This window comes from Ictidomys tridecemlineatus, chromosome 1 (genome assembly GCF_052094955.1).
Source record: "Ictidomys tridecemlineatus isolate mIctTri1 chromosome 1, mIctTri1.hap1, whole genome shotgun sequence".
Taxonomy (NCBI): Eukaryota; Metazoa; Chordata; class Mammalia; order Rodentia; family Sciuridae; genus Ictidomys; species Ictidomys tridecemlineatus.
In genome coordinates this window covers 25,160,857-25,182,465 of record NC_135477.1, presented here as the reverse complement: position 1 = coordinate 25,182,465, position 21,609 = coordinate 25,160,857, and the positions used below count along the sequence as shown (strand labels likewise).

At 38.1% G+C, this 21,609-nt stretch overlaps 1 protein-coding gene across 3 annotated transcripts in view; it reads right to left on the bottom strand.

Moving 5' to 3' along the window:
• The window catches only part of Armh3 (armadillo like helical domain containing 3), a 176,025-nt gene that overhangs the window by 136,434 nt on the left and 17,982 nt on the right, over window positions 1-21,609 (bottom strand). For 2 of the 3 annotated variants that reach the window (XM_040273589.2, XM_040273592.2), the window contains exons 5-12: window positions 20,491-20,598; window positions 13,908-13,994; window positions 12,576-12,668; window positions 11,213-11,287; window positions 11,008-11,094; window positions 4,106-4,162; window positions 2,965-3,008; window positions 1,121-1,181 (exon numbers count right to left, since the gene is read on the bottom strand). In XM_040273589.2, coding sequence (XP_040129523.1) covers window positions 1,121-1,181; window positions 2,965-3,008; window positions 4,106-4,162; window positions 11,008-11,094; window positions 11,213-11,287; window positions 12,576-12,668; window positions 13,908-13,994; window positions 20,491-20,598 — 612 coding nt within the window. The remainder of the gene's footprint in view (window positions 1-1,120; window positions 1,182-2,964; window positions 3,009-4,105; window positions 4,163-11,007; window positions 11,095-11,212; window positions 11,288-12,575; window positions 12,669-13,907; window positions 13,995-20,490; window positions 20,599-21,609) is intronic. The other variant, XM_005333641.5, reaches the window with a different exon arrangement.

Sequence of the window (21,609 nt, the reverse complement as noted above, 5' to 3'; positions counted from 1 at the left end):
ATGTGTGATTTCAGAGGCATGTAAAAGATGCTCACCCCTTAAAAATGCCACAAAACTTTTTCTCCTTGACTAAAAGTTGAAGATCCCTGTGAGCAACATAATTAGATCTAATTTGTATAATCAAACACCAATACAAAACTCATACTTCTCTTGCCTCTGAGAGATTTCACTCATTCATGCCTCAGAGTTTAGCAGGTTCTTTCCTGAGAGCAGGCTCTGAGAAGAAAGATGGGAAGACACTGGGGGGAAAAATTGCATCTTTGTGTGGGAGGAGATATGGCAACTGTTTCTTGCAATAAACTAAGTAACAATCTTGCTCTAGAGCTGATTACTTGGATACTGATGCCTAAGAAGACAGACTTTGTGAATCTGCTTAAATTCTAGAACCTCCTAGATTTCTCTCTTAAAAATTAGCCCCATATTATCTGATCCAAAATGCCAATGCTTCCAAAGTTATGAAACCTTACTCTGGAGTATTGCAAGCTAAACCAATATCTTTTCCTAAACCTTGGACCTCTCTGGCCAGACCCTAACTAAGCCTTTAGAGGAGTAGCTCACATCCACTATACTGTGACCCTTTGACCACAGTTCCAGCTATTAGGGATCACATGGCCATAGGAGACTATAAAAGAGCATTTGGGGTGGGGGGTAGGGAGGACTCAGATCTAAACTCTCCTATTTTTTTTTAAACTTTTTTAGATGTTGATAGACCTTTACTTTATTCATTTACTTATATGTGGTTCTGAGAATCCAACCCACTGCCTCACTGAGCCACAACCCCAGCCCCTAAACTCTCCTATTCTTTGTTCCAAGGGTCAGTCTGCAATCAGGGTCAACACTTACAAAAGCAAAAGTCTTCCTATGCACCTTTTCTTCAGCAATCAATTAATTAGGAAAAAAATGAATCCAAGAGGAGTCAAAGCTCCCCTCTCCCCATCTTACCTAGTTTTGGAACTCAATAACAGAGACAAAGTTCCAAATAAAATCTGCTCTGAGTAGCCTCTCTCATGCCATGATGATGGCCCTTCATCATTCTATCACCTCAAACATCTGAATATCTGATGCCAGATTTACCTAACCCTGCATTTCTAAGCAGGAGAAAAAAATAAGTAGGACTTACCATATTTGTTAAAGCAGAGAAAAAGCCACTCTGGTGTTCTTCTTCCTTGTCTTTATACTGTCTAAACAAAAAAAGAACTAAATTCAACTTTAGGATTACTTATGAAATACATCTTTGTCCTCAACATTCTAGATAATCAGGGCAGAGCTCTCTGAATTCTCTAACTTCAGAAGACCAAAGCATTATGACAATTGCCACTGCAGTTCCCCCGCAAGCTAGAGGCACCCATCTGCTCCTGAAGTAGTGTGTACCAAAATGCCTGGCTACTTTGGGAGAGACTTAGAAAGCAAGCTGGAAAAGTGTGAAACTGCTCTAACATAGGGCTGATCCAGTTATTTCCCAAACAGACTATTACTTGAAAAATGTGACAGTGAAATTACTTTAAGGCTGTAACAGTGAAAATCTTGTTCGTTTCTGAAGGAAAAGGAGGAAAACCAGAGAGCTAAACCAGACAGCTAAAACATGTGGAGATTTGAAATTTGAAACATGGACAGATTTGAAATCCTGACACCAATTGTGTGTAAGTAAAGTCTGGAAAGAAGCAAGAAAAATCCTTCATGGCCTTTGCAGGGATTAGAGATATTTCAGGTTTTCAATCGTGGAATACCATATGCTTCCCCTATGCACAGCTAGAGGAAAAATAAATATCAATGAAGAGAGCCCCCAGAGTAAAGAGGGACACTGGAAAGGTGAGGGTGATCACTAGTATAAAAGAAACATAGCTCAAACATGTGGTAGAGCACATGCTTAGCATGCATGAGGCCCTGAGTTCAATCAGCAGGAGAGAGGGAGGTGAGTGGGAGGGAAGTGAGATAGATCTGTCGAAGTTGATTTAACTCAATACACTTTCTCCTTTTATTTATTTAGGTACTGGGGATTGAACCCAAGGATACTTTACCAATAAGCTACAGTCCCAGTCCCTTTTTTTTTTTTTTTGATAGTTGTAGATGGATACAATACCTTTATTTTATTAATTTATTTGTATGGTACTGAGGATTGAACCCAGGGCCTCACATGTGCTAGGCAAGCACTCTACAACCCCAGTCCAGTCCCAGTCCTTTTTATTTTTTATACTGAGACAAGACTCCTTAAGTTGCTTGAGGGTCTTGCTAAGTTGCTAAGGCAGGTCTCATACTTCCTATTCTCCTGCCTAGCCTCCCAAGTTACTAAGTTTACAGGCATGCACCACCATGCCCAGTTTCCTTTATTTTTTTTTAAGAGTACAAAAAAGTGGTACGTCACAAACTTTTTTATATTAGAAAATAATATTTGTATGACACATGGGCTGAATGAAATAGACTGCTTAAAATGGGAAAACTAGTAAAAATGTTCTGCAAAAAAATACCCATAAACTGCAAAAGAATGTTCCTATTTGCTTAAACCAAAGATGGATACTAATCTGGTGGCTATTTTTATCCAGGTTTTAAAAACAACCCCTGCTCTGTGAGGTGTGGTGTCGCAAACCTATAATCCCAGCAACTCAGGAGGCTAAGGCAGGAGAGTTCAAGTTCAAGGCCAGTCTCAGCAAGGTCTTGTTAACAAGGCCCTAACCAACTTAGTGAGAACCCTGTCTCAAAATAAAAAATAAAAAAGGGCTGGGGAGGTAAAGTGGTAAAGCATACCTAGGTTCATCCCCAGTACCAAAAATTTAAATTAAATAAATAAATAAATAACAACCCCTGCTACTACCATCAAGCTGAGCTGGAGCAAACAGATTTTATACCTCTGAATACTCTTTTGGGATAGGTCCAGGGAATTTAACCTAAGAACTATAACAACCCTGTTCCCTACACAACTAATTCAAATAAAAATTGGACTTTTCCCTTCTGGAAAGATTGACTTACCTATTATACTCAGATAAAGCTTGAGCAATTACAAGCCCCATTCCCTGAAAGAGAAAAGATAGTTCAGATGAAATAAATGAGTAGCCTTTGTGGGTTGATGGTGATGTTATGACTCAGCCATGAAAAACACTAAACCCCCATGGACCATGCCCATGAAGTTCTGTCTAAAAGTTGGCAACAATCACAGAAATTTTGAAAGGTACTATCAACCAAGAGGGAAAAAACTCTTTGGAAATCTTTTTTCTTATCTAATTAATGTTCTTAGGTACAATTTAAAATAAAGTAATGTTCCCAGATACAATTTAAAATAAAGTAACAAGGGCTGAAACAGACCAACTCAGATTACTGACAATTTCACTGGGATCATTTTCATTCCGAAGACTCAGCTAGAATATTCAAACAAAAAGTCCTCATTTACCTTCAAAACAGCCACAATAAAAGGGACAATGAGTCCCATGCTAAATGAAGGTGCATATAGATGAGCCACTCACTCAGGCCACAAAAAAAACAGCAATAAAAAGGAAAGAGGCATTCAATAAATGTTAAAGTAACTTATCAACTTTCCTGGAGAACCTGTAAAACCTAATACAAAGATCAATTGAGGATGCAAGGATGAATCATGTGTACATTTTTTTCATAAGGGAAATTAAAGAAAATAGGATAGAAAGGAAATAAAGTCAGACACCTGGCCATCTTCTTCTCTCCATATTCAGAGACCAGATATATTATCTCACACACTTTCAAGAACATATATAGCAAATATATATCATCCTTCATGTTTCAGCTTCACCAAATCAGGCTCTTTATATCATCTAGCTTGTTCCACAAGAAGGAATCTCCCATCATTAAGTCACCTAAGCTTTCTTACTCCTGGATGTATAACTTATTGACTTTATAGGAAGTCAAACTCAGCACACTTCAACATGAAAATAAGTAGCCACTTCATCATGAATAGCAAGCAAAAAATGTCCCCTCAAACCTTTCTTCCATGACACTAAGAAGACAACTCTAAAAATACTAATTCCCTCTTTCTAGCCAAAGAAATCAACACAATACCTCTCTGCTCTCTTGTTCTAAATGTCCACTGAAAATAAGGCCACTGAATTCAAGTAAGACAATACACCAAAATCCAGATACTCACATTGAGTGTGGCCTCGTCATCCACAATAGACAGCTTCACAATATAAGGATTCACAGACTGTAAACAACAGAAGAGAGTCAAGGTGAGTGTGACCTAGTTAAAAAAGCCCTTCAGCTATTTAAGAAAGTATTAACAGGGGGCCAAGGATATAGCTGAGTGGGAAAGTGCTTGCCTGCCATGAGTGAGGCCCTGGGTTCCATTCCTAGTACCACCAAAAAAAAAAAAAAAAAAAAAAAAAGTGCTTGTTTAAGGCCTTTTTCTGAACAGTGATATTACCAAAACCCAGCCCCAAACCACTTGAGTGCTGACTCCCCTAATTTCCAGAAAATTTCTTAGCACATATGGGCGTTTATCAAATGCACAGATGTACATGAATACACTTACATACACACAGGTGAGTTCTGTTCTACCCACATTTTCCTCTAGGCTGAATTAGCTCAAGCCTATGTCTATAACTTCGCCCACCTTTCCTTCTTACTTGTTTCTAAAAAGTAAGTGAACACTCCACAAAACTCACTTTGTCCTACCATCCCAAGTCCTTAGGGATATTGTCTTAGGAGACAGAAAAGCTTCCCTGCCATAAGGCACATATGTAAGTTATTAACTTACATTCTCAATCCAAAGGCTCCCTAACCATTTCACAAACTATATACAAGGACTGATTCACCCACTCTTAAAACAAAGCCATCTTGGGGGTAGAAAGTAGCAGCTGCTTAACAGCTAGAGAGGCCATTTATGGAGATCTGATTCCCAAATAACACTGCAGGGGAGCTGGAAAAAAAAAGATGTAATTACACAAGCAATAATCTGGTTAGGACACTGAGATTTAATGATTGTCCATCACTTATAGCACTGAAAGATTTCTTGAGTTTTTAGTGACCCAATTTCAGCTGGGAAACATATGGAAATGGACATATATTTAAACTTATTAGACAACTGAGCCATCTCCTACAAGTGATATAGGAACCAATGACCTGCTCACCTTGAAAATATCCCACACATAGGATGTATAGAAAGACCTCATACAGATCAGGCACCAACTCTAGCCCAAGGGAAGCTAGTAACAATAGTCTCAGACTAGCAGTTTTTATAGCTATAAGAAAACTCATTAGGAAGAAACTTGAAAACCCAATTGAAAGGCTAACCCCCCCTGACCCCCCCCACAGAGAGCTCATTTAATCAAGATTCTGAGAGCATCTTTTGCATTGTCAACTGGGACAGAAAAAGAGAGCTTTGTTTAACAGTCCAAATGTTTATAAAGTTTTACATAATGTAACTCAAAGAGGTAGAACCCACTCCATTTGTTACTTGTTTTGACTATAGTAAGGCTCTCAATACATCTTCCTGTAACCAACAGTCAAATCCCACTGATATAACAAACTTCAGGAAAGATCCAATGCATGTAGATCCTTGGAAAAGACAATCTGCACTTAGCTGATCTAGAGATGTCACCAGGATGACAGCAACATTAGAAAGAGCAGACCACCCAGGCACAATGGTGCAGGTCTATAAACCCAGCAACTTAGAAGGCTGAGGCAGAACAATCACAAGTTCAAGGCCAGCCTCAGCAATTTAGCAAGGCTCTAAGCAACTTCATGAAACCGTCTCAACATTAAAAAATAAAGAGCATCGGGGCTATAGCTTAGTGATAAAGTGCCCCTGGGTTCAATTCCCAGTAAAGGAAAGACAGAAAAAGGAGGGAAGGAAGGAAAGAAAAAAAAAGAATAGACCATAGCCAGGTGCAGTAGCCCATGCCTATAACCCCAGCAACTTGGGAGACTGAGGCAAGAGAATCACAAGTTGAAGCCAGCATGGACAATTTTGCAAGACCCTGTCTCAAAACAAAAAATAAAAATGGCAGGGATAAAGTTCAGTGATAGAGTGTCCCTGAATTCAATCTCCAATACCCTAATAAAAATGAATAAATAAATTAATTAATTTTTAAAAGGAAAGAAAGGAAAGACTAAGAGACCACTGTTTCTTTGCAAAATTTTTCCATGTCCTAGTCACTCAGCTTCCCAAAATTAGGCAGTGTTAGGTAACAGAAAGAATCATCTGATTACTAAGACCAGCATTATGCTTCAGCAGCAGCTGAGGAAAAGGCAAAGCAGCTAAAAGCAAAGGTCTGAGTTCCAATTCCTCTTCTTATTAATTATGACAAGTTCACATTAATTAACCTAAGTTTCAATTTCTTCAACTGTAAAATGGGAATATTTTTTATCCTGGGACTGCTAAAATACTTTAATTAAATAAAACATATAAAGTCCTTAACATATATCTGGCATATAGTTAGAGCTTAATAATTGGTAGCTGGGTTGGGGCTGTAGCTCAGTGGCAGAGTACTTGCCTAGCATGCATGAGGCACTGAGTTTGATTCTCAGCACTACATAAAAGAAATAAACAAATAAAATAAAGGCATTCTGAAGAATTGTAATGCAAAATAAATAAATAAATAAACATCATTAAAAAAAATAAAGGCATTCTGTCCATCTACAACTACAGAAATAAAAATTTAAAAAAAAAACTGGCTAGGGTTGTGGCTCAGTGGTAGAGTGCTCGCCTAGCATGCATGAGGCACTGGGTTTGGTCTTCAGCATCACATAGAAATAAAATAAAGATATTAGGCCTACCTAAAACTAAAATATCAAATATTAAAAAATAATAATAATAAGTGGTAGCTGTTATTTTTTCCCCTTTAATACTATTAGCATTCAAAGAAAAGTTCTTTAGAAAAAAGAGAGAAGGGGAAAAAAAAGAAAAGGAACAACTTCCAAGTAGATGTAATAAACAATTTTGTAATTTCTGTGATATACCATGCTCAGGATAGCAGCTAGATCTGTGTCACTTAATCTCAAATGACTTGACCAGCCTAGAAGGCCAGGATCTTGATGGTGTGAAAATTTCTATTCTTCTAGACACTGATTATCATTAATACTGAACCTGTTGTGCTGGTCACTTTTTTTCCCCCAAACTGATCAATAATTTATTTGTATCAATAAAAAATCACCACCTGTGATCTTGTTGAATTAAATCAGGAGTGCAGGGACACACAGGCATATCAAAATCATTTCAAGAAGACCAACTATAGAAGTCTATCAATGCCCTCAGATATAACCCATTACTCCTAAAAAGAGAAGCATTCCAAGTCAGCACTGACCAAGTTAGAGGTTTTATAAATCATTTGGCCTTGGGGCTCCATCAATACCAGTCACAACACAAGTCTGATTAGAAGGGGGTCCAGGAGGTTCAACTAAGCATGAGAACTAAGCCCCATATCCTAAAGGAAGTTAGTATGTTTACCTGGACCTAGAGTCACCAGAGGTTCTCCTGAGGTGATAACCAGTTGATCAAAAGCAGTTTGAAGAGATGTAGCCATCTTCAGTCTTCTAGAACAGCCATAACTAGAACAGATGACCCCTCATGCCTTCAGAGGGAAGGGCAATCTCTTGCTAGTGATTTCCATCTTTGTAGAGGGAAGCATAACCCAGGTGTAGATAACCCCCACTCTGGGCGCTTACTCATGTTGTACTGGTCATTTTTAAAACTAGAGGTAGGCTGGGACTGTGGCTCAGCTGTGGCACACCTGCCTGCCATGTGTGAGACACTGGGTTTGATTCTCAGCACCGCATATAAATAAATAAAATAAAGGTCTATCAACAACAAATATATATATATGTATATACTTTTTAAAATGATTAAAAAAAATACTAGAGGGAATCTACTTTTTTACCCACCAGACAGAATTACAAATTCAGTGAGCCTTCACAGAATCATTCCAATGGGATCCTGCCTTTATTTGACCTAAGTTTTTGTTTTTGTTTTGGAACCAGGGATTGAACTCAGAGGCACACGACCACTGAGCCACATTCCCAACCCTATTTTGTATTTTATTTAGAGACAGGGTCTCACTGAGTTGCTTAGCACCTTGCCCATTGCTGAGGCTGGCTTTGAACTCAGGATTCTCCTGTCTCAGCCTCCCTGCTGGGATTACAGGTATGTGCCACCGCACCCAGCTGATCTAAGTTTTACTTGTTATTTTCATTATTCTTCCCTAGACCTTTTTGTTTATTGGTTAGTTGATTTGGAGCCTCCTCTACCTCTTTAGATGATATATTAACTACATGGCATCTTTTCCATGATTTCTATCCCTTATGTCCAATACCTCATTTACTTTCTTAGTTGGGTATCTAGGTTGTCTAATAACCTCTATACCTTTCTAGAACTCATTTTTATTCTTCTGGTCATGGGATCAACTCTGGCGATAGCTAGAATGCTATTCTCCCTAGTATACCTTCTTCTACTTATGAAAACTACTAGTTTTCATAAGATTTCACCAGCTTTTGGTTTTGCTATGTTCATCTGAAATTCCTCATGTTCCTGTCAAAAACCTTCCTGCTCTTCAGTCCCCAGACATCCTTAATGGTTTCTGTTGAGTGACTTATAACAAAAGCTGCAAAGCCCAGATAAATTATGCCCACCAGCTTGCCCCTGCCTACTATATTAATTCTTCTGGGGGCATCTGACAGACCAAAGATGCATACTTTACTCCAGAAATGTGATTTTCTCCAGTTCCTTGGCCAGGTCCAATTTTTCAGGCTGACATTTCAGAAAGCCCTACTGAGCTAAGCCTGGATTCAGTTTACAGTTAGAAAAGCCAAACTATTGCCTCAGAATAGCCTGCATCCACCAGAATGTTCTGAAAATATTCATTACTGATGATGATGCATTCCTGTCACATAACTCAACTCTCTTTAACTATCCTCAGCACTTTTCCTCAGCTATTTTTCTTGTTGTTGTAATAAGGCTCCAGAGGCATTCACACATGACAGAGATCACAACGGCTACCATGCCAGTCCCTTCAGATCACAGTACAACAGGTATTGGGGATAAATTATATATTTGCTAGTAGTTGTATGCCCCATTCATCAGGTCCTCCAAGATAATAAAAATGAACAACTCCTAGGATTTATAACACATTAACATTTTTCCATATTCCAGTCCCTCTTTAATTATTTCCTTCTTACAGCCTTTCCTTCTTCCATGTCCCTCCTTATAAGAATAAGCTCCACAGGCTGAGGATGTGGCTCAGCAACAGAACACTCGTCTAGCACTTGCAAGGCACTTGGTTCAATTCTCAGCACCATATAAAAATAAATAAAATAAAAGATATTGTGTCCAACTACAAGTAAAAAATATTAAAAAAGAAAGAAAGAAAAGAAAAGAATAAGCTCCAGGGCTGAGGAGATAGCTCAGTTGGTAGAGTGCTTGCCTTGCATGTACAAGGCCCTAGGTTCAATCCCCAGCACCACCAAAAAAAAAAAAAAAAAGAATAAGCTCCAGCTGGGCTTGGTGGCACCCACCTGTAATCCCAGCTCCTCAGGAGGCTGAGGCAGGAAGATCGCAAGTTCAAAGCCAGCCTCAGCTACAGCAAAGCGCTAAGCAACTCAATGAGACCCTATCTCTAAATAAAATACAAAATAGGGATGGGGATGTGGCTCAGTGGTCAGGTGCCTCTGAGTTTAATCCCCAGTACCAAAAAAAAAAAAAAAAAGAAGCAGCAGCAGCAGCAGCAGCTCCAGATTTTGTGTTACCCCTCACTTTGAACCTGCCCAAATAAATTCTAACTAGGAATCATATCAAAAATCACTAAGAGCCAGAAGCTCAGAAAAGAAAATCTTCTCTCCAACTGGCCCATTTCTCATAGTGCTGCTGCTACTTATTAAGGGGAGAAAGTCAGGTTGCCTCAAGTAATACATGACTTCCTGGTTTAGTAAAATACTCCTGTTGTCTAGGACTATATGTAAAAAACTTCCTTGTCCTTAAAAGGAATCCCCAATGAAGGCCCTGGTCTTCCCTGAGTATTCTCCTTCCTTTTCGGTGTATTCTGCCTTCTGAAAGGAACCAAGTACATATATCAAACCCACACATTGATCTCTGGGATCTGTTCTTCATTTCAAAAATCTGTACCCTAATTAATTCAGGGGGAAAGACAACTCCAGAACTGATATGGGTAAGGCCCTGCCTTCAACTTTTTCATTAAAATCAGAAAAAGTTTTCAAACCATCAGTAATACTTATACAAACAGACTTTATTAAGGAAATATAATAAAAATAAGAATCTTTCAAACCAAATGCACTAAGTCAGTGGTTCCCAATCCTGACTAATCAACCTACTGAACTGGGGATTTCTAACATAATAATAATGTTCGGTGTTTTTTTTTTGGTTTTGGTTTTGGTTTTTTTGTTTTTGTTTTTTTTTTTTTTTTAGTTATAGGTGGCCACAATGTCTTTATTTTATATTTATGAGGTGCTGAGGATCAAACCAAGTGCCTCACGCATGCTAGGCGAGCGCTCTATCTCTGAGCCATAATCCCAGCCCAATAATAATGTTTTAAAAAGATTCACAACTCCTCTCCCACAAAATTCTACATCTGGTATGTCCAGATTAAAGTCCAAAATTTTTTTCTTTTTAACAAATTCGTAAGTCACTCTAATAAGTGCATTTAGAAGCCACTACATTAAGAGATACTTCATTAGAAACTATACTACAGAGAGCTGGGTATGGTGGCACACACCTGTAATCCCAGAGCTCAGAGGCTGAGGCAGGAGGATTGAAAGTTCAAAGTCAGTCTTAGCAACTTAGCAAAGCCCTAAGCAACTCAGCAAGACCCTGACTCTAAATAAAATATAAAAAGAATTGGGGATGTGACTCAGTGGTTATACTACAAGATTCATTTAAACAACTATATTCTCTGCCCCATGCATTTAATTATTGCATTTGAAGAATTTGGTTTATCAAAATTAATCTTCACACTATCTACTGAGAACATATCTTCCACATTTAAGAGGCGCCACATGTAGGAAGATTATAAAAAGAACAACTGCCCTTCAGGGTCCCCTTACCTCATATTTTCTGTAGTTTACCAGCAAAGCCAAGAGGACAACAGCATCATACCCATGCTCTCTACGACTTGGGGGATGGGAGAGTATCTGTAACAAGAACCAAAAATATGTAATTCCTGACTGCTAACTCCTGGCACCTGAGTAACCAGACCAATAACATTTGAGGAGATGATCTATCCAAAAGACAAAGAGTTGACAAAGCTACCTGTAAAATTGCTTCAAATATGCTGTTGATCATTACATACTCCAGGATAGTGTTCTGGCTGATGTTGTCTGTCACCTGAATGGAATAAAAAGCCTTTTAAGTCTGTTTTAAGGCACTTGACATCTCATGTATATCTCCTACCCTAATGTCTAAGTGAAATGGAAATGTAGAAACACTCTACTAGATACTTAGTAGACCTTTAACAAGCATAAGCACCCCAAAGCTACCAGAGCCTGAATAGGCAGTCACTATGAAGGTAGGAAATTAGCAAATTAAAACTTCCTAAATCTGAACTTATTATTTCTCTCATGCTCTCACAAGCATTTGCTTAATAGTTTCCTGGATTTCATGCCTTAAATATACAGGAAGACATTCACAAATCCAAAAGTCTTCAAGAGGTGGGAGGAAAAAGGAAGTACCTGAAGTATATAAACAACATCACACCCTCCTTCCACTAAGGAGTAGAAGCAAGTGTCTAGTTATAAAATCAAAACCACGGCTGGGGTTGTGGCTCAGTGGTAGAGCACTTGCCTAGCACATGCAAGACCCTGGGTTTGATCCTCAGCACCACATAAAAATAAATAAATAAAAGATATTGTGTCCAACTACAACTAAAAAATATTTTAAAAAAATAAAATAAGGGCTGGGGATGTGGCTCAAGCAGTAGCACGCTCGCCTGGCATGCACAGGGTGCTGGGTTCAATCCTCAGCACCACATAAAAATAAAGATGTTGTGTCCACCAAAAACTAAAAAATAAATATTAAAAAATTCTCTCTCTCTCTCTTAAAAAAAATTAAACAAATAAAATAAAAGCCAGACCATATAAAAATATTCAGAATCACAAAAGCCATTTTCAAGTGAAACCTGATGAAGACAAATCTGACAATCTAGAAGATTGTAGTTCTCTTAAAATGGTCCTTCCATTTTTTTTTTTTTTGAGAGAGAGAGAGAGAGAGAGAGAGAATTTTGTTATTGTTGTTTTGTTTTGTTTTCGGTGGACACAACATCTTTGTTTGTATGTGGTGCTGAGGATCGAAGCCGGGCCGCAAAGCACGCATGCCAGGCGAGCACACTACCGTTGAGCCACATCCCCAGCCCCTAAAATGGTCCTTCTAAAATGATAAGTATCACATCATCTGCAGGCTAAAAATTCTAGCAGTTACTCCAAAGAATAACTTCCAGGAAGCAAAAGTCCAGGCAACTACTACCTTATATACTTTCAGATAAGAGGAAGTGATGCAATACCCCAAAAGAGAATTTTTTTTTCCTCTTTTCACTTCTAATTTTGGGCTCAAGTATTCAAATAAGCTTGCCTCTGCTGTCAGTTAATACCCTTGACAAACATATAAATGGATTACTTACAGTCACTAAGCAAAGTAGTAATTTCAGACATAAACTCTTCAGACTTTCAGAACCTTCTGCACAAAGCAGTGAATCCAAACTCTCCATCAAGTTCTGAGAAAGAGAACCATTAAATATTAAGCCATACCACTAAACACCTACATCCCATCTTTGCCCAATTCTGGGTTATGTTACACAGGGTAATGTGAATAATGCACCATGAAGCAACTATATCGTTCCCCTAGGCCTAGCCCTTGCAAAATCAAAGAAAAACAAGGTTTCAAAGTCTAGCTATTTGGGGGGAAATGCTTGAGAACAATTCCACAAAACAATGAAGAATTTACTCTTCTACCAAATGAATGTTTGCAGCCTGTCATCCATATTTAAATCTTCAGATTAGAATGGGGTAAGTTGAAAAAGGAAAACCTAATGATTAAATAACTGTATATAGAGATATCATCACTTGATATAGTATACTGAAGAAATGACAAAGGGACAATATCACTACTGGCATCACTGGCCATAAGTACTAAAAAAGATGTGTCCATCCTGGTCAAATTCCTTGACAATGTGATTTGAGTTTATTTCTTGCACTAAAAATCAGCTTTTAGACTCAAACTAATCAAAAGATGAAACTTGCCAGGTGCAGTGATACACATGTGTAATACCAGCAGCTCAGGTGGTACATGCATGTAATACCAGCAGCTTATTTGAATACTTGAGGCAGGAGGATTGCAAGTTCAAAGCTAGCCTCAGCAACTTAGTGAGGCCCTAAGCAACTTAGTGAGACCCTGTCTCTAAATAAAATATTATTTAGATATTGGGATGTGGCTTAGTGGTTAAGCACCCCTGGGTTCAATCCCTGGTATCATAAAAAAAAGATAAAACTTTTATATACTGGGGGCTGGGGATGTGGCTCAAGCGGTAGCAACGCTTGCCTGGCATGCGTGCAGCCTGGGTTCGATCCTCAGCACCACATACAAATAAAGATGTTGTGTCCGCCAAATACTAAAAAATAAATATTTAAAAAAAAAACTTTTATATACTATAACAGATGGAAGAAGAAAGGAAATATTCCAGTTAAATAGAGGAGAAAATTGAAAAGATAATAAGTTCAAAATAAGCTTCTTCAGTTCAAGTCAATAAATGTGTAAGCATCTACTATGATAGTGTACTTTCAAAGAGTATAAGAAAAAATAACTGGTGACCCTTGCTTTCGAGGTGCTTTTAGTCTAATGGGAGAGAAAAATAAGCAAACAATATCAATTCAAAGTTAACAATGACAGAAATATACATGGAAGAAGAGTAGTAGCTCAAAAGTCACCTATTCCAGCTGGGTGCGGTGGTACACACCTGTAATGCCAGCAACTCAGGAAGCTGAGGCAGGAGGATTGTGAGTTCAAAGCAACTTAGCAAGGCCCTAAGCAACTTAGTGAGACCCTGTCTCAAAATAAAATGTAAGAAAGGGGTGGGATTATGGCTCAGAAGTTAAGCATACATACACATACACACACACACACACACACACACACACACACACACACAAATCATCTATTCCAGGACTTCTCAGAGGTTAGTCTGATTTTGCAAAATCAGTAGGAATTAATTAAAACTTGAGGAGGAAAGAGATTCCTGACAGGCATTATCATGATCAAAGACACAAGAGGAATGAAATGGCCCTGGGCATGGGGATGGAATACAAGTAGTTTGTTATTAGAGCAGTATAAAGAATGAGGCTGAGACACAGAGGTGAGAGACGAGACTGGAGAAATAAATATGGTAAAAGTTTGAAAGTTTTATAAGGCTAACTAGGGAGTTTTCTTTATCCTATTAGTAATAAAAAGACTAATAGAGGATTTTAAGCAGAAAAGATCTGAGTATAAGTTACATCACTCTGGTATCAGAGTGGATGAGAAGTTTAAAGATGGTAAGCCTGGAGGAAGGGAGACCAAAGAGAACAAATCTATTAATTTCCTCAGCCATGTCTTATTTACCTCTGTATCCCCAGTGCCTAGCAAAGTTCTAACATATAGGAGCTCAAAAAATGTTTGTCAAAAAAGTCCAACTACAACTAAAAAATAAATATTAAAAAAAAAAAGAATGAATAAGCTGGGGCTAAGGTTGTGGCTCAGTGGCAGAGCGCTTTCCTAGCATATGTGAGGCATTAGGTTCAACCCTGAGCACTACATAACAAATAAAATGAAGGCATTCTGTCCATCTACAACTACAAAATAAAAAATAAAAAAAAGAATGAATAAGCTGGGCACAGTGGCAATGCCTGTAATACCTCAAATTCAGGATGCTGAGGAGGAAAATCACAAATTTAAGCACAGCCTCAGCAAATTTGGAAGCCCATAGCAATTCAGAGAGATTTTATTTCAAAATAAAAAATAAAAAGGGTGGGGGACATGGCTCAGTGGTAAAGCACCTCTGGGTTCAAACCTTAGTTTGAAAAAAAAAAAGAGGAAGAAATAAAGGCATCACTATAATAGTTAAGGTGAGATATAAAAGAGCAGTAGCAATAGGGGAAGAAAAGACAGATTTGAGAAAAATCTGCTGAGGTAAAACTAGCTGTAGTGATCATTTGGAGATAAAAATGAGGGAAAGGCAGGCTGAGGTTGTGGCTCAGTGGTACAGCACTCTCCTGGCATGGGTGAGGCACTGGGTTCAAACCTCAGCACCACATAAAATAAATAAATAAACAAACAAAATAAAGATACTGTGTCCACCTCCAACTAAAAAAAAAAAAAAAAAAAAAAGATGGAAAGGAAAAAAAAAATCAAGGATGACTCCCAGGTTTTTGGCTTGGGGCCTGAGAAGACAGGTGCCCACTCTAAAAGAAAAGGAATGAGAAGAACAGGAACAGGAGAAACAATAAGTTTCATTTTGGAAATGTCAACCAAGAGGTATCTATGGGATATGTGAGAGAGAATATCCAGCAAGCACTTACAAAAGCTCAAGAAGAAATGTTAAACCTAGATAGAGACAGCATCAAAATATACAGACAAGTTGGGGTTGTGGCTTAGTGACAGAGAGGTTGCCTAGCATGCATGAGGCACTGGGTTCAATCCCCTGCACCATATAAAAATAAATAAATAAAATAAAGGCATTGTGTCCATCTGCAACTAAAAAATATTTTTTAAAAAAAAGTATATAGAAAAAAAAATAAATAAAAAATTTTAAAAAAAAAGTATATAGGCGGGGGCTGAGGTTGTGGCTCGCTTGCCCCTCATGTGTGAGGCACTGATTTCAAACTTCAGCATCACATAAAACAATAAATAAACAAAATAAAGATATTGTGTCCATATACAACTTAAAAAAAAAAAAAAGATATCTTAAAAAAAAAAAAGCATAGCTGGGCACAGTGGCACACACCTATAACTCCAGCAGCTCGGGAAACTGAGACGGGAGAATCGAGTTCAAAGCCAGCCTCAGCAACTCAGTGAGACCCTGTCTCTAAATAAAATACAAAATAGGGTTGGGGATGTGGCTCAGTGGTCTAGTGCCCCTGAGTTCAATCCAGTTCCAAAAAAAAAAAAAAGCATATAGGCAATAATTAGAACAAGAACTGGGCACAATGATACATGCCTGTAATCCCAACAACTCAAGAGACTGAGACAGGAGGATTGCAAATTCAAGGTCAACCTAACAACTTACTGAGACCCTGTTTCAAAATAAAAAATAAAAAGTACTAGAGATGTAGCTCAGTGTAAAAGCAACCCTGGGTTCAATCCCAGTACTGGGGGTGGCGGGGAGAACTATAAGTATGAAGAAGGAATCTGAGATTTTACCATAACACATATATAAATAAACTGTAATAATCCAGAGTTTTAAAATGACACTTACCACTAATCTTTGTATATTCACAATTGTATATACATAATTTCCAGTAACCTCATCATTATAAAAATTATTTGGAACAAATTCTTAACTCAAGCCCAGTGTAGTGGCATATGCTTAAAATCTCAGCTACTCTAGAGTCTGAGGCAAGAGGATTGCCAAGTTTGAGGCCAACCTCAGCAAGTGAGATCTTGTCATGAAATAAAAAATAAAAGGGCTGGGGGTATAGTTCAGTAGTAGAGTGCTCCTGGGTTCAATTCCTAGTACTAGGGGTAAGGAGAAATTTCTTAATTTAAATTTAGTGAGTGACAGGAGAGGAACTATCAAATACTGCAAATCATATATCTGAAAAGGAACTAATATATCCAGAATACGCAAAGAACTCTTACAACTCAATAATAAAAAAAAAAAAAAACAATCTGAAAACTGACAAAGCATTTTAATAGACATTTCTCAAAAAAATAAAAATTAAAAAATAGAAGGTAGACAAAAACAATAGTTAATATGGAGAAAATGAAACTACCATATATTGCTGGTGATACTATAAAATGAAACAGTTAATAAGAAAAAAATGCTTTAGACCAGGCATGGTGGCACATACCTGTAATCCTAGAGATTTAGGAGGCTGAAGGAGAAGAATCACAAATTTGAGGCCAGTCTCAGCAATTTAGCCAGGTTCTAAGAAACTTAGCAAGACCCTACCTACCTCAAAATAAAAAAAGATTGGGAATGTGACTCAAGGGTTAAGCACTCCTGGGTTCAATCCCCAGTACCAAAAAAGACAAAAAAGAAAAAAATGGTTTGGCAACTCATCAAATATAGAGTTATCATTCATGACCCAGCAATTCTACTCCTAGATACTCAAAAAAACTGAAAGCACACATCCACACAAAACCTTATACATATGTTCAGAACAGCAATGTTCATAATAGCCAAAATGTTGAAACAAACCAAATGTCTCTCATATGAGCAATGAAATAAACAGAATATGGTATATCTGTCCAGGGAAGTATTATTTAGCAACAAAAATGAAGTATTCCTATGTCCTATAACAAGAATGAACTTTAAAAACTTGGCACTGAGGGGCTGGGGTTGTGGCTCAGTAGTAGCATGCTCGCCTAGCACACATGGGACACTGGGTTCGATCCTCAGCACCACATAAAAATTAAGTAAAGATTGTGTGTCCACTTATAATTAAAAAATAAATATTTTTAAAAAAACTACTGGGGCTGGGGATGTGGCTCAAGCAGAAGCGCGCTCACCTGGCATGCGTGCACCACATACAAACAAAGATGTTGTGTCCGCCAATAACTAATAAATAATAAATAAATATTTTTTAAAAAAAACTACTAAAAACATGGTGCTGAGCCAAGTGTGGTAGCACATGCCTATAATTCTAGTGGCTCAGAGGCTGAGGCAGAAGAATCTCAAGTTCAAAGTCAGCCTCAGCAACTGAGTGAGGCGCTACGCAACTTACTGAGACCCTGTCTCAAAATAAAAAGATGTGGCTAGTGGTTAAGCGCCCTGGGTTTAATCCCCATTACCAAAAAAAAAAAAAAAAATGGTGATGGGCACATTGGCACATGCTTATAATCCCAGCAACTCTAGAGGCTGAGACAGGAGGATCGCAAACAAGGCCAGCCCCTGGGCAACTTAGCAAGATTCTGTCTCAAAACAAAAAATAAAAATAACTGAGGATGTAGTTCATTGATAGCATCTCTGGGTTCAATCCCCAGTACCTTTCCCCACCCCCAAAAAAAGCTACATATGATTATGATTTCATTTATATGAGGTGTCCAGAATGGAGAAATACATAGAAACTAATGGCTGGGTGTGGTAGCATATGCCTGTGATCATGGCAGCACACGTCTGTGATCCTAGTGGCTCAGGAGGCTAACATAGGAGTATCACAAGTTCAAAGCCAGCCTCAGCAACTTAGCAAGGCCCTAAGAAATTTAGCAAGACCCTGTCTCTAACATAAAAATATATAAAAGGGCTGGGGCTGGGGCTCAGTACTTAAGCGCCTCCTGGGTTCAATCCCCGGTACCAAAAAATAAAATAAAAAATAAAAAAACAAGCTAATGATTTTTAGTGGCTGGGGAGAAGAGATAATAAGGAATAATGGAAAAATTGCTAATAGGTATAGGGTTTTTTCAAAGGTAATGAAATGGGTTCTGAAATTTATAGTGGAGATAGTTGTTCAATTCTGTGATTATACTAAAACCCACTAGATTATATACTTTTTTGTGAAGTGGGGGCTGGGGTTTGGCTCAGCGGTAAAGCGCTTAACTCGCATGTGCGAGACCCTGGGTTTGATCTTCAGCACCACATAAAAATAAATAAGTGAAATAAAGGTATTGTGTCCAACTACAACTAAAAAATAAATATTTTTTAAAAAAAGAGTGCGGGCTGGGGATGTGGCTCAAGCAGTAGTGCGCTCGCCTGGCATGCATGCGGCCCATGTTCGATCCTCAGCACCACATACAAACAAAGATGTTGTGTCCGCTGAGAACTAAAAAATAAATATTAAAAATTCTCTCTCTCTCTCTCTCTCTCTCTCTCTCTCTCTCTCTCTCTCTCTCTCCCCCTCTCTCCCCTCTCTCTCACTCTCTAAAAAGAAAAAAATAAAATAAAATAAATAAATAAATAAATATTTTTTAAAAAAAGAGTGCAGGCTGGGGATGTGGCTTAAGTGGTAGCGCGCTCGCCTGGCATTCATGCGGCCCGGGCTCGATCCTCAGCACCACATACAAACAAAGATGTTGTTCCCGACGAAAACTAAAACAAATAAATAAATATTTAAAAATTCTCTCTCTCTTTAACACACACACACAAAAAAAAAAAAATAGCAGCATTCCCAAACCTACCTTAAAATAAATAAATAAATAATTTTTAAAAAGAGTGAATTGTAAGAAACACAAATCGAGAAGCTATCACGAGGGGCTGGGGTTGTGACTCAGGGGTATAAGGCTTGCCTAGCATGTGGAGGCACTGGGTTCAATCCACAACATCCCATAAGAAAATAAATAAAATAAAGTTATAAAAAAGAAGAAGAAGCTGCTATCATTAAAAGAAGATAGTGCCAAAAAGTAGATAACAAAAAAAATTCTGAGCCAGGCATGGTGATACATGCCTATGATCCAAGCTACTTAGGAGCTCAAGCCCAGGAGTTCAAGAGAAGCCTAGGCAACATGGTGAGACACTATTTCAAAAAAAGGAAAAAAAAAAAAAAAAGAGAAAAAAACACCCTGATAATGGTTGGGGTTGTAGCTCAGGGGCAGACTGCTTGCCTAGCAGGTGCCAATACCCTAGTTTTGATCCCCAAAGTTTCAAAAAATAAAATAAAATAAAAATTACCCTTGTATATTCATTTGTTATATTTTTATTTAAATTCGTAATGTTCACACAAATACATGATACAATAATAAACTGTTCAATCTTTATCCTGTAGAAAAAGGATTTTTTTTTTTTGTCTTTTTTTTTTTTTTTTGGAACTGGGGGTCGAACCCAGGGCTTTGCGAATGCAAGGCAGACGCTTTGCCACTGAGCTACATCCCACCCCTAGAAAAAGGATTTTTAATTCAATTTTTTTTTTGCGGGGGTGGGGGGGGTACCAGGAATTGAACTAAGGGGCACTCTACCACTGAGACACACCCCCAGCCCTATTTTGTATTTTATTTAGAGACAGGCCTCACTGAGTTGCTTGGAACCTTGCTTTTTGCTGAGGCTGGCTTTGAACTCACAATCGTCCTGTCTCAGCCTCCCGTGTTGCTGGGATATAGGCACGCACCACTGTGCCCAACTGCCTTAATTCAAATTTAAAGATAAATTTTTCCTTGATTCAGATAAACAAAATCTATTAAATAAAAATATCTGGGTTGAGGACATAGCTCAGTTGGTAGAGTACTTGTCTCACATACACAAGGCCCTAGGTTCAATCCCCAGCACCACACACACACAAAAAAAGTCCAAGGCCATATTTAATCATATAGAGCTATGAGAATCCAAATCTTCTAGTACAACTTTCTGCAGATAACACTCATGAACAACTGTTAGAAGCAGTCATTCATAGGCACATCGGCAGCTTATGTCTCACCTTCATGCAAAGCTCCGCCTTGTCAAAGCCCATCAGCATGTTGATAATATCAAACCCAGAGGTAGACTTATTCTTTTGATGGACTCCTCGAATAAGTGCACACAAGGTCTGCAGAAGTAAAAGAAAGAATTGTTTCTAGAGAGGAAGTCTCCGAACTAGAAGGGTGCTCACTACATCTGTAGCCTCACATTATAACCTCAGAACCACCTTCTTACATAGATAATTTCTCAGTTACTCTGAGCTCCAAAATACAGTCTGAATCTTAACATGTGCAAAATCCATAAATTAAAAGAGGAACAGCAACAAAGACTGTTGTCATCTTCCATTTTTTGCCTCCTTCTTGTTTTAGGGCCATTCTCAATAATCATAAAAGGGATAGGGATGCAGTCCAATGTTAAACCACCCCTGGTTCAATCCCCAGTACAGAAAGAAAGAAAGAAAGAAAGAGGGAGGGAGAGGGAGAGAGAAAAGGAAAAGAAGAAAAAGAAGAGTCATCCCTGAAGTTTTGTATTAACTATTATAATAATGTACTATACTTTTAGGGGATCATCAAGTAGCTTAAGATCAACTTATTTCTGCCCTCATAATGAGCCATTGTAATTACTGCACATATAATTCCAACTTTTATTTCACTTACATTGAGCCCCTACTGGACAACTCAAATGTTAAATACATTGTGCCAAAGGTCAAGGCTCTAGGATAAACACAGGCCTTCTTTCTGGGGCATCAATTCAAGAGGTAATTATTCTACCTATTCTACACAGATGAGAAAACTGGGGCTCACAAAAAGATTTTCAAAACTAGTAAATTAGAAATTTGAATCCTGTCTACCAAAAATTCCAACAAAATCCTTTATTATATTATAAATTCCTGGGCTGGGAATGTGGCTCAAGCGGTAGCACGCTCGCCTGGCATGTGTGCAGCCCAGGTTCGATCCTCAGCACCACATACCAACAAAGATGTTGTGTCTGCCGAAGACTAAAAAAATAAATACTAAAAATTTTAAAAATAAATAAATTCTTTATAATCTAAGCTTGTCAATTACTGTCCTAAGTACATACTCCCAATCTAGGGTATACTGGATCCTACAGACTACAAACTTTAGAAATTTTGTCTTCT